The following is a 16142-nucleotide window of genomic DNA, read 5'->3' as shown; positions in this document are numbered from 1 at the left end:
CACATCTTTGGACTGTGGGAGGAAATCGGAGCACCCGGAGGAAACCCACACAGACACGGGGAGAACGTGCTAACTCCACACAGACAATGATCCAAGGCCAGAATTGAACCCAGATCCCTGGCGCTGTGAGCAGTAGTGCTACCCACTGCGCCACCGTGCCGCCCTGCAGTGCAAGTCTGAGTATGATAAGAGATTTGAGATAATGGGGTCATTTCTACTGAAGCATAAAAGGATAAGAGGAGTTTACCTGAGGGTTTTAATATTGTGTGAATATGAAAAGACTTTGTTCTAGCTCAACAGTCACTGACAATTAAAGTTGTCACTTTGGGCAGTACTTCAGCTGCCAAGGAGAGCTGGCTCCTGGACTGAGTGGCTTGTAAGGCCATTCCAGGAGGCAGTTAAAAGTCAACCGCATTGCTGAGAGTCTGGAGTCACACAATGGGATTTGAACCCATGACCCCAGAGCATTTTCCTGTGCCTCTGGATTACTAGTGCAGTGACATTGCCATTAAGCTAACGTCTCCCCTTCACTCACTTTGATCTGCTGACAGCCTTCACCATGGCATGGGAGCAACCTTTGCAACTCAACCTTGTATTTCTGATGAGGAACAGGAGGAGCAGCAATACCAACACCAACTGCAGCAGGAGCAACACCAGCAGCAGCACCAGCTGCCTTCTCCTCAGGTAGATGCTGTTTCACAGGACAAAGGGGAAAAGGGGTGGCATGGCCCCCAAAAGAGGGTTTATAGGCAGTGGATCAGCTCTTCTGATGTGTCTGAGCACTAGTGCCTCAAGAGATTCAGACTTGCACTGCAGGATACCTGCAGCCACCTGGGTTCACAGGGAAGGACCAGACAGGCATGCATTGCCAGTAACTGGCAAGGTGACTATTACTAGACATCTCTCCCCAAACCCCAATTCTTTGCCTGTTTGAAGTCAAAATAAAATAAAGATAAATGATGAATTGGAGTGAGAGTCCAGAAGAATGGAATTTGATGAAAACGTGGGCAGAGACATGGCTACTCCGATGATCCATGAAGGAATCTGAATAATTTCCTGTGACTTCACTGCCAGGAATATAAGCTTTGGGTACAAAGAAACTGCAAACAAAGCATTCCTGGGTTATAAGCAATTGGTACCAGAATATACCAGAGTTCAATCCACCAAGACACATATTTTTTCAATTCACCAAGAGGTATCAAAGTCTTTCTTGTGAGTATTTTAAGTATTTTTCTGAGCACTTGGACTCAAGCAGCAATCTGGAATATCACCCGAGCTCAAATACCCTGGACAGCACTTTTGAGAATCTCTATCAAACTATTAGAATGACTGATACAAAATGGCAGACCTCTTTATCTCTGCCAGCAAATGCAATCCATCCAGCAATATGATTGAATAATTTAGTTCTGTTTGACAGATTGCTTTTGGATTCTGCGCAATTCAGAACCTAACAATTTGATGAAGATGATCCCGCTGCCTGCCAGAGTGCATATAGCTAAACATAGGGCGGAATCTTCCGGCTGTTCACGCCGGCGGGATTTTCTGGTCCCACAGCAGTGAACGGAGATTTGGCTAAGCGCCAAATTCTCCATCCTCGCTTGCAGTGGCAGCAGGGCTTGAACAGCCAGTAAGATCGCGCCCAGATTTTTGCTGGTTGGACAGAAAATTCAGAAAGGCAGCCAAACGTCCATTTACTTGGACAGGAATTTCAGTTCCCACCAGCCAGTCTTTTGTAGAAGCAACAATGCAAATCGTGTTAGTACGCAATGCAATCCCGAATATTTATGTCATTAAATTGAGTTACTGTAGCTTCAGCATTGTACTTTGTCTCAATCCAAACAATACCAGCATTGATGTTACTTTGTTGCTTGACAGTCACTTGCCCAGATAGTATTACATAGATCCTGTATGAAGACTTTCAAATGTACAGTTGACCATCACTTCCTGAACTGTGGCTGTTGAGTGTGGGTATGACTGAAATTTGTCGATTTCTCCAAGCCAAGAGAAAGAGGACATTGGAGTTTGAGAGGCACACAAGGCAATACGATTATCCAATTTGCAACTATCAAAGTATCAAATGAATATTACCAACCATTAGAGAACCAAACATGGAATTTATGTCTTATTCTTGTAGTTTTATCCTTTCAAAATGCAAACTGTAATGATATTTGGAATCATAAAATCCTACAATGCACTCGGCCCATCAAGTCTGTACTGACCACAATCCCACCCAAGCCCTGTCCCCATAACCCCACGCATTTACCCTATTTGTATCAGCTCCACTATGATGTATCTGAAAAAAGCAAACTAATTTGTGATGGTTGATGGAATGTAATCATCTGCAAACTAGGTCAAAGACAATGTAGAATCTTTGTATATTATTGTCTTTTACACACAGCTTTCTTCCTGAGCCCTCTTGACTTCCTTGGTAGATTTTTAATACCTTGACTCCTTTTTCCAAGCTTCTCAATATATTTCGAAGTGCTGACATTGTTTCTGTTCATTAGTATGTCTCGCTGCCACTGCTGAGCTCTTTAACAATAACACAAAAAATAAATGTAGAATCAGCTCCAGAAACAAGAACAACCTAGACTTATAAAGTGCCTTTAACATATTAACCTCCCAAGGTATTTCACATAAGTCTTCTAAGGCAACATGTAACACAGAGCCACAGAAGGCAATATTAGGGTGAACCAATTCCAATTCTCTTCCTGCACCTAGTGGCGGACTAAGGCAGACTTTCATCTGTTTCCATAGCTAATTATTCCTGGAACAGGTCGCTAGTCTGTTGCTGGAGGGTTATAGCTTTGAGAGGGCACCATTCCACATCAAGCGTGGCTAACCGGAAGTCTCTCCCACTCTTTACACCGACCATTGGTGTGTTTAGAAGGATTTGCAGGTTGACACTCAACCAATTTGGCCGGGTTATGAACGCACCTTCCTTGGCCATCAAGTAGGGTGGAACTTGAACCCGGAGCTCAGAAGCGGGGATAATACCCATTGCGCCACAAGACCTCCTGACAGGGTGGACTAAAACTTTGTCAAAGAGCTATTTTAAAGGCGTGTTCTAAAAGAGCAAACAGAAGTGGCGAGGTTTAGAGAGCTGCCTAGGCAGCTGAGGGCACAGCCACCAGTGATGGAGTGATTAAAATCAGGGATGCTCAAGGGGCCAGAATTAGAAGAATACAAATTTCTTGAAGGATTATGGGGCTGGAGGAGATTCCGAAGACGGAGGAGTGAAGCCATGGAGGGATTTGAAGACAAGGACAAGCATTTTAAAATAGAAGTGTTGTTTAACAGGGAGCCAATGTCTGTCAGCGAGCACAGGAGCGATGGGTGAATGGGATTTGTTGCAAGTAAGGACACAGGCAGCAGAACTTTGGATGACCTCATGGTTCCAGAGGGTGGAATGTGAAAAATGCTAAAACATGATACAAATTGCCAAATGAAATAATATTTTTAAACATCCCAAGATGTGTAATGCAATGCAAACACAAGTGAGGCAAAGGGCATGGTAAGGCATAAGACAACACAAACCAGAAAAGGCCATTTGAGCACATTGTTGACCTTGTCATTTAGATCTGTATATGGAAGGCACTTGCACCAAGCTGTGCCCAAATCCTTCTAATCCCTTTGGGAACCATTGATAGCAAGGCTTTTAAGAAACATGCTCTTATACTCTGCAATTTACTTCCTAAACTATTCACTTTACTATCTCTGTTTACTTCTTCAAAAGCTTCCACAAAACGTATGTCTTTGATCATGCCTTTGTTCGTCTCTTCTATTACCTCCTTCCTGCTCAATAATCACTAGTCCTGCAAAATGGACCTTTTCTCACATAAAAGGCACGATATAAAAGCAATGTTAAAAGAAGGATCTATCTCAAATTTACTTCAGTCCAATTTGCATTCATTGTGCTAGGTGGCAGTCTATTCCGTCAGTTGTTAAACGTGTTTTATTAACTTATGAATAGGACAGTCTCAGCTTAGTCTCAGCTTACACTGAGAAAAAGAACAAAATGCAAACTCTGACCCCCCCCCTTGACAACATTTTGTGCAGGTAAATCCATCAACAGCTTTAATAACATACCCTGTGGTTTAGTTTCCATTCCTTACATAATAAATACAGATAGCATGCAAGCTATTGACATGCTTAATCTTTTATTTTCCATCAAGGAATGTTTTCCAGTCTTTTGCTGTGAAACAAAGCTTTCAATTTTTAATATTTTTTATTAATTAATGATATGAAAACCAAGTCTTTTTTTTTCAAAAATGAATTTCAAATCCCAATCTTTCCTGCTATGTTTGTTTTTGTATAGATGCCATAATCCACAAATATCTCAGCAAATGCTTTAAAGTTCTAGTTCGTGAGGAGCCAACAAATGTAGATGCAAAAACACCTGTGTCGTCTTGTCGACACCTGGCACGACCCCAGGTCTTCCCAATTTTACATCCCTGCATGTGTCTGAACATTTGAATGCCACAGTGGCACACTGCTGCCTCACAACTCCAAGGAACCTGGTTCGATTCTGGACTTGGGTGATTGTCTGTGAAGAGTTTGCACATTCTCCACGTGTCTGCATGGGTTTCCTCCGGGTGCTCCGGTTTCCTCCCACGCTCCACAAAGATGTGCGGGTTAGGTGAATTGGCCATGCTAAATTGCCTCTTAGCATTCAAAGATGTGTAGGTTGAGGGGAATTAGAGGAATGAATGTGTAAGGAGGTGGGCCGAGAGTCGGTGCAGACTCAATAGGCTAAATGGCTGCCTCCTACACTGTATGGATTCTGTGATTCTATGATATCAGAACAGACCTCTTTTCACCATATTTAGTTCTACTACCTGCTGCATGAAATATCTAAAGGGGGGCCAACTTCTTCCTGCTGTAGTATAGATCACCAAAGCATGAAGCTTTTGTGTTACTGGAACCTTTCAGCTTTTCCAGGGGGGAAATCTGCAACATCGGATAGTCAGCAGTGAAGACGTGTAACAAGCAAGTGTCCGACACCACATTTGTAAAAGGCAGCCTTGGGGCCACACATGAAGCACCTCACCAGCTGTAGACTCAGAACTGGAGCTGTAATGTCACATGAGCTAAACCATATGTGCCGAGGTTTCAACCCCATTTTCAGATTTTTAACACGTGCTGAAGATAAGAATGAAAGGACTTTGATTGAGGTAACAATATCTTTGAACAGGCTCTTGGGCTGGACTTTGACTTCTTAACAGCTTTGATCTCTGGTGTGTCCTGCTTTTTTTATTAGATTTATGGAAGACCTCCAAACAGAGGTGCAAGAGATTGAATTTCGAGAGTTCTCTCGGGGTATGAAAACCATGAGGAGAGAGGAGTTTGCAGCATGGCTGCTGCACTTCACTGATGAGCAAAACCGTGACCTTTACTGGAAAAAAGTGAGGCAAATTCCACCTGGAGAGGTTAGTATTTATTTAATGTCAAGATAATCTCTCACGCTGGATCCTTGACTAAATGGCAATATTTATATGTACCATTTCTATCAATCTGAATTATCCATTCAGCTGATTTTACCCATATCTCTATGAAATAATGTTATACTCAGTGCATCACAATTTATAAAAGAAATGCATATAAATATCCTTCTTTGTAATAGGAACTTGTAACATCGCCATCCACGATAAGAGAAATTTACAACAGGAGTTTCATAATCGTGCCAGATATGTTATAATGGTCAATTTTTTTTTCTTCTTACATTAAGTTTATTTACTGGTGTCACAAGTAGGCTTACGTTAAAACTGCAATTAAGTTACTGTGAAAATCCCCTAGTCGCCCCTCTCTGGCACCCGTTCGGGTACACTGAGGGAGAATTTAGCACGGCCAATGCACCTAATCATCACATCTTTAGGACTGTGGGAGGAAACCGGAGCACCTGGAGGAAACCCAAGCAGACACGCGAAGAACATGCAGACTCCGCACAGACAGTGACCTAAGCCGGGAATCGAACCCAGATCTCTGGTGCTCTGAGGCAGCAGTGCTAACCACTGTGCCACTGTGCTATTATCTCTTAGTCAAATGTTAGGATATTATTAGGTTGTCATGGAAGGAAGCATTCCTTCTTGTTCCATAACATACTGAAAGGATGCCCAATATCGCCACTAAAAGAGTTTAAAGATTGTAGACAGTCAAATCTGGAGAATTGCGAGGTTTTCACATTGAAATGAATTTTCAAGTACTTTCATGCTCATTGACAAAGGAAAACTCAGCAAACAATCACAGAGGGTATTAATTCCAATCCCATTCTTCCCCCCACACTTAGACATCCAACAAGGATCAATTATGGAGCATTTAGGTGATCAGGGAAAGAGAATAAAATCTGCCAAACCAAGTATTGTTTAGGCCAGTTGGAAAGCCCAAACACTATGGCTGAGCTTAACTAACTCAGCAGCGACCTGGGATTAAATGTGAGACTTTCCTGATTGTATAGTGACGGTAACTTACTGTAGGTGCTACAAAAATACATTTTAACTATAATTATTCAACTTTTGTTTTGTTTTCCTCCTTTCCTCCTAATTTATTCTTCTAATTCCAGTTCTGTTCAGTTCTTCCCGGGGGTAGGAGGAGTGATGGAAAGAGTGGCCGGGGTTGAGCACGTGGGAGCCAGGTTGGCCAGGAAGAGAGGAGGGGAGCATAGGAGGAAGTGGGAGAGGGCCTGGGCAGATGGCAAGGAACTGGGAGAGGAGCTTGAAGGAGCAGAACAGGGGCATGAAGGAACGGGGTGGTCATAGTGAGGCCAAGGTGTGGGTCTGTGGGGAGCAGGCAAGAGGAAATGGGGCTGAGTGGCCTAGAGCTGGGAGTGAGTGGGGGTGGGGATGGTGGTGGGAGGATGTAAGGCCGGGGTATGTTGGGAGGGAACAGGGCTGGGGGCGGGAGGGAGCAAATCCGAGTGGGAGCCGAAGGAGTGGCTCTGTGGAGCTTGGCGGGGGAGCAGAGTCAAGGCCTGGGGAGGGAGGAGGCTACCAAGTAGGATGCCTTCTGTCACCATGGAATATGAAGTTTGGCTGAATCCTACATGAGTACGTAAAATAAGAGCATTTTTACAAAGCAATTTAAAAATAGAGATTTTCGTATTTATATTATGTATTATATATTTATCTATAATATGTAAACTTTAATAATAATACATCAAATGTTACTATACTGCTTTACTGCTGTTTAGTTTTCGCTGCTGTTTGGGGTCACGTTAATCTTCAAGAGTTTATTTTATATATATTTGTTCCTGGGATGTGGGCATCACTGGCTAGGCCAGCTTTTGTTGCTCATTCGTAATTGCCCTTGAGAAGCCAGTGGTGAGTTAAAATGGGATCACGTCGGAAAATAGTTTGTGAAGCACTGCCGCAGTCCTTTGCTTCACTTTGCATATATATAATCCAGTTCTGTTGTTGGTATGGACTTCATCCCGTATGATGTGCACGAAATGCAGAGGTTACTTTGGTAGTTTAAGTTTAATTATTAGTGTGTCACAAGTAGGCTTACATTCACACTGCAATGAAGTTACTGTGAAAAAGCATTGGTCTACAGTCTTGATGGTAATGGAAGGTAAACAAAATGAAAACTAATGGTTCTACCCGTTTGAAATCTAATAATTTCAGCCAGTTGAAGAAGCTTCAAAGCATTTGACTAAAGATCATAAGACGTACTGTGATTACACGATTCCTTCTCACACAGAAATTTCAGACTTTATTATCTTACATTAATTTTCAGACCATTTGCCTCCGGTCACTCTCATCCCTGCAACTTATCAAGTAACCCCAATTTATTTTTTATTTAATCAAATAACTTCATATCAGTTTCTTTCCCTTGCCCTACTAACTTGTTACAACTTCCAATCTTTACTCTTGTTCTATAGGTGATATAGATTTATACCTATATCTGACTCGTTATCATTTTAGAGCTACGTTAACTCTTTAGTTATCCTCCGCACCATTCCCTGACCACTCAGTGTGTTTTCTTCATCCGGTGTTTGAATTTGAAACCTATGTATGTGGAATTAATGTCCATTGTGCAGTTTTAAACAATCTGAAAATCATCATAGCCATATGTGTAGATGATTATGTCTTATAACAGTATTATTGATATGTAGTCAGAACAGAGAAGGTAGGCTAGTTAGTTAGACCAAATCATATGTAAGGGGCGGCACAGTGGTTAGCACTGCTGCCTCACAGCGCCAGGGACCCGAGTTCGATTCCTGGCTTGGGTCACTGTCTATGTGGAGTTTGCACGTTCTCCCCGTGTCTGCATGAGTTTCCTCCAGGTGCTCCTAAAGACATGCTGGTTGGATGAATTGGCCATGCTAAAATCCTCCCTCAGTGTTCCCAAACAGATGCCAGAGTGTGGCGACTAGGGGATTTTCACAGTAACTTCATCGCAGTGTTGATGCAAGCCTGCTTGAGACTAATAAATGAACTGTAAAACTTTAACTTTAATATCATGGAAGGTGTTGGCTAGAAAATTAACTTTCTTTCTATAATTCTTACCAAATACTAATTTAATGTTTACCTCCTCTCTCCTGCTGACATATTGAGACATGTTACAACTCATCCCTGGATAGATGCTACAATGCACAATCTCCAGATAGATGTAAGATGAAATGGGGTTGTTTATTTACAGTTGCTGTTGTTTTCTTGTATTATTTAATTGGTGGCTACTGATTGGCCTACTGTTCCAAATATGTTTGTTTCCATTTCATATCAATTCTTTTTACACCGATAGGAACTTAGGATCTGCACCCATTTTGATGCACTGCTATAATGTCAGCGAACATCTACCAGAATAGTTGTAAACTAGGCCGAGACCTGGATAAACAATGTTCCCGCCTTGAGCTCTAATTTCTGAATTGTATTGTGGTTCTGGAGCTTTAGCCCACCCCACAGATAGCCAGTAGTGCAAGAAGGGTGGGGATGGGTTAGAAATATACTTTGTGTGGGAGCTCCTATGATGTAGAACTTCAATGGGATCAGACGTACCCTTGGTAGTGGTATGTCTGGTGTGAGTTCCACGCCAATCACTGTGTCGCAATATATAGCTTTCCTGGCAGGCAGGTACCCAATATTTGTCTCCCATAGCACAGAGGACTGCCATGATGAAAATATGGAACATTCCTTTGACCTAAAACACCAACCAGAATCAGTGTTGGAAGTTCCTGGCAGTTATTTTTCCGCACTTAGACCAGAAAGCAGTTACTCTGAATATCCAATATCATAGTATAATATCAGTCAATCTCTCTTTCCCTCCCTCTCTTTCTTCCTCTTTTGTTCTCTCTCCTGTCTGTTCCTCTCTCTCTCTCTCTCTCTCTGACATGGAATCTATCCTTCAATATTAACTAGTTTTCCATCATGTTCCAGAGCATTTCCTTTGAAGAATTCAGGGCTTTTTGTCATTTTATGAATCGTCTTGAGGATTTTGCTTTCACCATGAATATGTTCACTGCAGCCAATCGTCCTGTTGGAATAGGTATGTATGGTGCAACATTACATATTATTCTGAAACCGGAAAGGTATTTTGATTGAGAAGGTATTTTTCATTCCAACAGTATCAAAAATGAGAGAATGTGCTAGTCAGATCATCTCAAGATCCAAATTTGCATTATGATCACTGTGCTGATTTTACCCACTCTAATCATTCCAATGTCTTCATCCTGCTGTCCTGAATGTGCAAGTGTACATCCTCTAGTACCTTGTCCAGTAAATCATTGCTCTTGGGCAGCACGGTGGCCCAGTGGTCAGCACTGCTGCCCCACCACGCTAGGGACAATTCCGGCCTCGGGTCACTGTGCGGAGTCTGCACATTCTGCCCATGTGTGGCCCTAGACAATAAATAGTGAGCAGGCGATTCTACCACAACAGTTTTTATAGCTGGCTGGAAGTTCAGGTGTGTGGATCCTTGGTGAGCTGAGATGTGGGTGACTTTTGTCCCATTAGTCAAAGAGTCTTCTAGTGTTCACTACTCAGGCTCAACTCCAGACAAGACAATGGATGAAGCATCAGAAAGCTTAGAAGCGATGAGGGAAAGTGAGAAAACAAGTGGACACAATACTACCTATTGAGTAATACTCTGCTTCGAAAAGATCCATTTGTATGTTGTCCGAAAAGAGAAAGTTAACCTTTTTGGTGTTACATTAACTTGAATAATGTGCCCTTGTATTCATTAGGATCACAACATCATGTATTGAACTTTCAGGCACGACTTTCATGACTTTGAGAATCAGTCTAGCTGTACATTGTGTAGTCACTTAGTAACACCCAGGTTATGCATCCAGATGGGCTAATTGAATTTTTTATGCACCGAAGCCTATTTTTCAACTGCAAAGCATATAGACCTAATCTGGCCTGTAGAAAAGCATCCTTTGTGACGCATAGGAAGCATGCACATGTCACAAAAAATGTGCCTAAGTGTCATAGAATCATAGAATCCCTACAGTGCAGAAGAAGGCCATTTGGCCCATCAAGCCTGCACCGACATCAATCCCACCCAATCTCTATTCCGGTAATCCCACGTATTTACCCTGCTAATTCCCTGACACAAAGGTGTAATTTAGCATGGCCAATCAACTTAACCTACACATCTTTGGAGTATGGGAGGAAACCGGAGCACCTGGAGGAAACCCAAGCAGACACAGGGAGACCCTGGCACAGTGAGGCAGCAGTGCTAACCACTGTGCCACCTAGCTGATTCTATGGACTGCAATTTAGATCCATGCAACACATCTCAGGTGGATGCAAAGTCCCTCTAATTTATTTTCAGCCTCTCTTCACCTTCTAACCTCCTGCAGGTACAAGGAATTCCCAGAACAATGCATATTCTACCAGTGAAGCCCATGAAAGCAAAACCAACATAGTAATACCACACACTCATTCCCATTGCAAATAAATATAGTTTTAAGAGAAATACCAAATAGTAAATAGCAATGCATCTATAAAACAGGTCTTTAATGATGATATTGCATCCATGGAGCAATGGCATCATTCAGAATTGAAACTTGATGGGCCCCAACTTGTATTGGTTGGGCTACAAACATCTGCATCACAACAAGAGCAGATGATTTAAGGCAATTAAAATATGAAATACGTTCAATTTTATCCTGTATATCCATTTAGCATACTCTAAGTGGATGAAAAAATGAATGCTGCATAAATCTATGGTAGCCTTTCAAACAGCATGTTACTTGTGTGGGGAAAAATATTGTCTATGTCCTGATGCTTCCAATGATATTGGACCAACTTGGTGTTAATTTTGTGCATGTTTTTCATGTTAAACAAAGGACACTTCAAGAGAGCTGTGAAAGTTGCAACAGGGCAAGAACTATCAGATAATGTTCTTGGTACAGTCTTCAACATTTTTGATTTGGATGGAGATGGCTGTCTAAGCAAACAAGAGTTCCTTGGAGTGATCATGACCAGGCTCCATCGTGGCTTGAAGGTAAAATAAGGTTGCTGCATTTTCCAAAGCAATGGTTTACATAGATGATTTGGAGTTGGGGACCAAGTGTAGCGTGTCAAAAAGAGAGGTCATTTCCACTGGCAGGTGAAACTAGAACTAGGGGGCATGGCCTCAAAATAAGGGGGAGCAGATTTAGGACTCAGTTAAGGAGGAATTTCTTCACCCAAAGGGTTGTGAATCTGTGGAATTCTCTGCCCAGTGAAGCAGTCGAGGCTACCTCATTGAATGTTTTTAAGGCAAGGATAGATAACTTTTTGAACAGTAAAGGAATTAAGGGTTATGATGAGTGGGCGGGTAAGTGGAGCTGAGTCCACGAAAAGATCAGCCATGATCTTATTGAATGGCAGAGCAGGCTCGAGGGGCCAGATGGCCTACTCCTGCTCCTAGTTCTTATGTTCTTATGTCTGAGCACTAATGGGACTTGAACCTTATGACTCCAAGGCATATTAACTTAGTATGCTACTAACTGAGCCAAAGCTGACACTAAATACTGAATTATATCAAATATAGAGAACAGAAAAAGGCCATTCAACCCAAAAGACCAATGCTGATGTTTATATTCAATATGAACCTAGTTCATCTAACTCTATCAACATATTCCTTTCTCCTGCATTTATGTAATTTAAATGCATCAATACTTTTCACTTTAACCGTTTTGTGTTCGGTTCCACATTCTAATCACTCTCTAGGGTAATGAAGTTACTCCTGAATTAATTACTTAATTTATTATTGACTATCTTATATTCATGGCCCCTAGTTACGCAACCAATAGAATGTTAAATACATAAGCAAAACAGTGGAATGCAAGTCAGAGGAAATCTTGATTCAACATTTAAATTAGTTTGGCTATGCAGCACTTTGCATTTATATCCAGTTTTGGTCACCAGGACATGAGGGAGATATTCAAGCACTGGAAAGAGTGCAAAGAAATGCCACGAGGCTGATCCCGAGGGGATGATTCTCCAGCCCCACTTGCGCAGGCGCAAGTCCTCCATAATGGCCGGAGACTCTCGTGAGAGGGGCAATAATGTGACTTACGCTGGGGAGGACTCATTTGAGATTCTCACCACCCCCGGCTAACAACATAATCTGGTTCATGGCCAGTGAGGGAGTGAACCAGATTAACATATTTAAAACTCGACTTAAATCTGCAGAATCTGTTTTAAGCCAGATTCACCCGGCTCGTGGAATTGCGCTGGTGGGAATTACTGCTGGTCTCCACAAACTGAGACCAGACATGATGACCCACGTCGGGAACTCGGAGGCAGTTGTACCCCCAGGTGGTCAGGGACGTTGCTGGGCAATGCCCTGGCACTGCCCCCTTGCAGTGCCAACCTGACCTGAAGGGATGGGCCTGAAGTGGGGCCGGGTCTTTGGTGACATCATAGTGAGGTCTCGCTCACATTGGGGGGAGGGCTGCTGATATTGGCATTTGGGGGTTGAGGGTCTGATGCCAGACATGGATGAGGCGGCAGTCTTTAACCTCCTTTTGAAACAGGGTGCCACAATCTTTGAGGATGAAGCCATGCTAGTGTCTTTAAGCTCCACCTCTCTCATTCACAGCGTAAATCACTACCCCTCCAATAAAATGACTAAGTGGGGGAGGATTGCAATCAGGATTGCGCCGATCGACCCAGCGGGAATCGCACCGCGTTTCCCACCAGAGGTGGCACTTACCCATATTTTTGGAGAATTGCTCCCCTCGTCTCAGATCAGATAATTTGGGCATTTCAGCAATCACAGAATCCCTGCGGTGCAGAAGGAGGCCATTCGGCCCATCGAGTCCACACCAACCACAATCCCACCCAGGCACTATCCCCATAACCCCATGTATTTACCCTAGCTAGTCCCCCTGACACTAAGGGGCAATTTAGCACGGCCAATCCACCTAACCCGCACACATCTTTGGATTGTGGGAGGAAACCGGAGCACCCAGAGGAAACCCACGCAGATACGGGGAGAATGTGCAACTCCACACTGACAGTGACCCAAGCCGGGAATTGAACCCGGGTCCCTGGCGCTGTGAGGCAGCAGTGCTAATCACTGTGCCACCGTGCCGCCCACTTCCAACAGTGTGCAAAATAGTTAAGGAATGGAAAAGATCCGGGCGTCAATCCGGCGGCGCCCGAATCGGCCAGCGGGCCGATTTAAATGCATTTGCATGCATTTAAATCGGCATAATGAAGCCCGCGCCCAACTTACCCAAGGATTCCCACTTTACGAGGCTCTGATCCGATCAGCGCCCGCGCATTTACAGTGTTGCTGAATTCAAGTCCGAACCGCCCGAATCACCCCCGACCACCCTTCGCGGACCGCCCCCACGAACCACCCCGGCAGCCCCCCCCCGCCCCGGATCGGACCACCCTGGGACGCAGGCCCCTCCAGCAACGCCCCCCCCCCCTGGGAACAGACCCCCCTGGGCCCCCGACCTACCTTGATCGCTGGTGTCCGTCGAAAGCATCTTGCGATCCTGGATCCTGGCCTTGTGTAGGATGACGTCTCTTCACTGCGGGGGGGCGGGCGGGGGAATGTAACATCTCTTCCCTGAGGGGGGGGCGGGTAGGGGGGATGTGACATCTCGTCCCTGAGGGGGGGGGGGGGGGTTAGGGGGGATGTGACATCTCTTCCCTGAGGGGTGGGGGGGGGGATGTGATGCCTCTTCCCTGAGGGGGGGGGGGGGGTAGGGGGAGATGTGACGTCTCTGCCCCTGGGGGGGGGAGCGGAGACGTCACATTCCCCCCCCCCCACCTCAGGGAAGAGACGTCACATCCCCCCCCACCCCCCCCCCCTCCCCCCCAGGGAAGAGACATCACTTCCCCCCCACTACCCCTCCCTCAGGGAAGAGACGTCACATCCCCCTCCCCCCAGGGAAGAGCCGTCACATCCCACCCCCCACCCCCCCAGGGAAGAGCCGTCACATCCCCCCCCCCCAGGGAAGAGCCGTCACATCCCCCCCCCTCAGGGAAGAGACGTCACATCCCACCCACCCCCCCCCCCTCAGGGAAGAGACGTCAGATTCCCCCCCCCCCCCCACTCAGGGAAGAGCCGTCACATTCTCCCCCCCCCCCCCCCCCCCCCACACCAGGGAAAGTCAAAGGCAGCGCAGACAGCAGTGCTGTCAGCGCTGCCTTTGACTTTCGCACCTGTGCGCGCTGTGCTGTCGGCTCCGAACTGAGCATGCGCAGTTCAGTGCTCTGACAGATGCAAATGCGCTAGGCCCCGTCCACTGGACCCGCGCCGAAAAAAGGCGTATGGGGGTGCTGGAGCGCGGCTGCTGGGCGCGGATCTGATTTACGATCGCACCCGACACTGAGAGCCGATTTGGTAAAATCGGCCCCTATGTCTATTCACAGTAACAGAGACTCAATACTTTGGTTTCAACAGGCACCAACACAACATGGTTTCAATGGCTTTTTTAAATGTGTGAAGAAGGAGACTATTGTTGGAGTTCATGAAGCCTGGAAGCAGACCGGAAGCAGCCCTTGTTAATACTACTGAGCACAAGGTCTTCGTACATAAAATCATCCAATGCTTTACAAGAGATAGCTCGTTGGGGAAATTTTGTCACAGTGGATTTTTTTTTAAACTGCAAAATATCTAGGGTTAGAAAGTGTCCAGAATTTAACGAAATGTCATAAATATGTCCTCTTTACATATACAAAGTGTATTTCGACAAAAATAAAGCAACATTGCCTTCATGAAAATGAATGTTGACAAGTCTTTTCTCATTTATTTACATGCTTATACTGTAATGCAATGATTTGGACACTTCACAACATACTGTCATATCACTTATCTGTGACATAATTCTGAAAATGGTATCTTGCCTTTTTGTTCCACCAAAGAGTTTTATCCAGCACTTTTTCTGAAGGCAATGCACTGAATAAAATAATGTTATTAAAATTCGATCCTTTTAATCAATTACATGTTGTGTTTTTTGGTTACAATTATTCAGAAATGCTCATAAGTAAGGCAAAGTGAGAAATGTGTTTGCATAGCGCTGCTTCCAGTGCACAGACTTACTTCTGTTCCTCGGGGTAAGCAAGACCACATGCCTCTACCTGGACAATGTTCTTCATTGATATCATTCAAAGAAGGATGCTCGAGAGTGGCCCATAATGTTGCTTGTCCCCAGGAATCGACATAGGTCTAAGTTCTAGGACCACCAGAAGTGGCATTACACAAACAAACCTTTCTCCCAGAAAATATTTAATCTGCACTGCTTCAATGCAATGCAACAAAATATTCAGGGACTTCTTTGAATGTTATTTCAATTTATTGTGTACAAATATACTTTAAAAATCTAAGACAAAAATATTACTTTTTTAAAATGATCAATTCGTCTGAGGTGTAAAATTCTACAATACATTATAACGTTGGAGGTAATTTATCCGGCTTGTGCATCTTCAACCCTAACTACTTTTTAGATGTTCGGAATATTTAAGGAATACGATAATTTCATCAAATTCTGGAGCTGTATCTGTATTAAATCTGGACTGTTTCTCTCGCATTAATAAAGTTTGGCTTGTGAAATCTGTGTTTTAATTTACTGTGTGTCAGAACACGCCTGACCAATACAAGCATTTTCTTAGCACACCAAGGGAGCAACAATTATTCCTTTTATCCAATTGTTGTTAAAATATTTACTGATGTGGAGATGCCGGCGTTGGACTGGG

General features: G+C 44.1%; 1 protein-coding gene across 3 annotated transcripts in view; it reads left to right on the top strand.

The window, feature by feature from the left end:
• micu2 (mitochondrial calcium uptake 2) overlaps positions 1 to 15790 on the top strand; it is a 443854-nt gene extending 428064 nt beyond the window's left edge. For all 3 annotated transcript variants that reach the window (XM_078222127.1, XM_078222128.1, XM_078222129.1), the window contains 4 exons: positions 5261 to 5429; positions 9372 to 9480; positions 11288 to 11445; positions 14851 to 15790. In XM_078222127.1, the coding sequence (XP_078078253.1) occupies positions 5261 to 5429; positions 9372 to 9480; positions 11288 to 11445; positions 14851 to 14955 (541 nt within the window). In that variant the 3' untranslated portion in view covers positions 14956 to 15790. The remainder of the gene's footprint in view (positions 1 to 5260; positions 5430 to 9371; positions 9481 to 11287; positions 11446 to 14850) is intronic.
• Positions 15791 to 16142: the final 352 nt, after the last annotated feature.

The sequence above is a fragment of the Mustelus asterias genome, chromosome 10 (assembly GCF_964213995.1).
Source record: "Mustelus asterias chromosome 10, sMusAst1.hap1.1, whole genome shotgun sequence".
NCBI lineage: Eukaryota > Metazoa > Chordata > Chondrichthyes > Carcharhiniformes > Triakidae > Mustelus > Mustelus asterias.
Note: the sequence above shows the minus strand (reverse complement) of the source record. Positions and strands in the feature narration are given on the sequence as shown.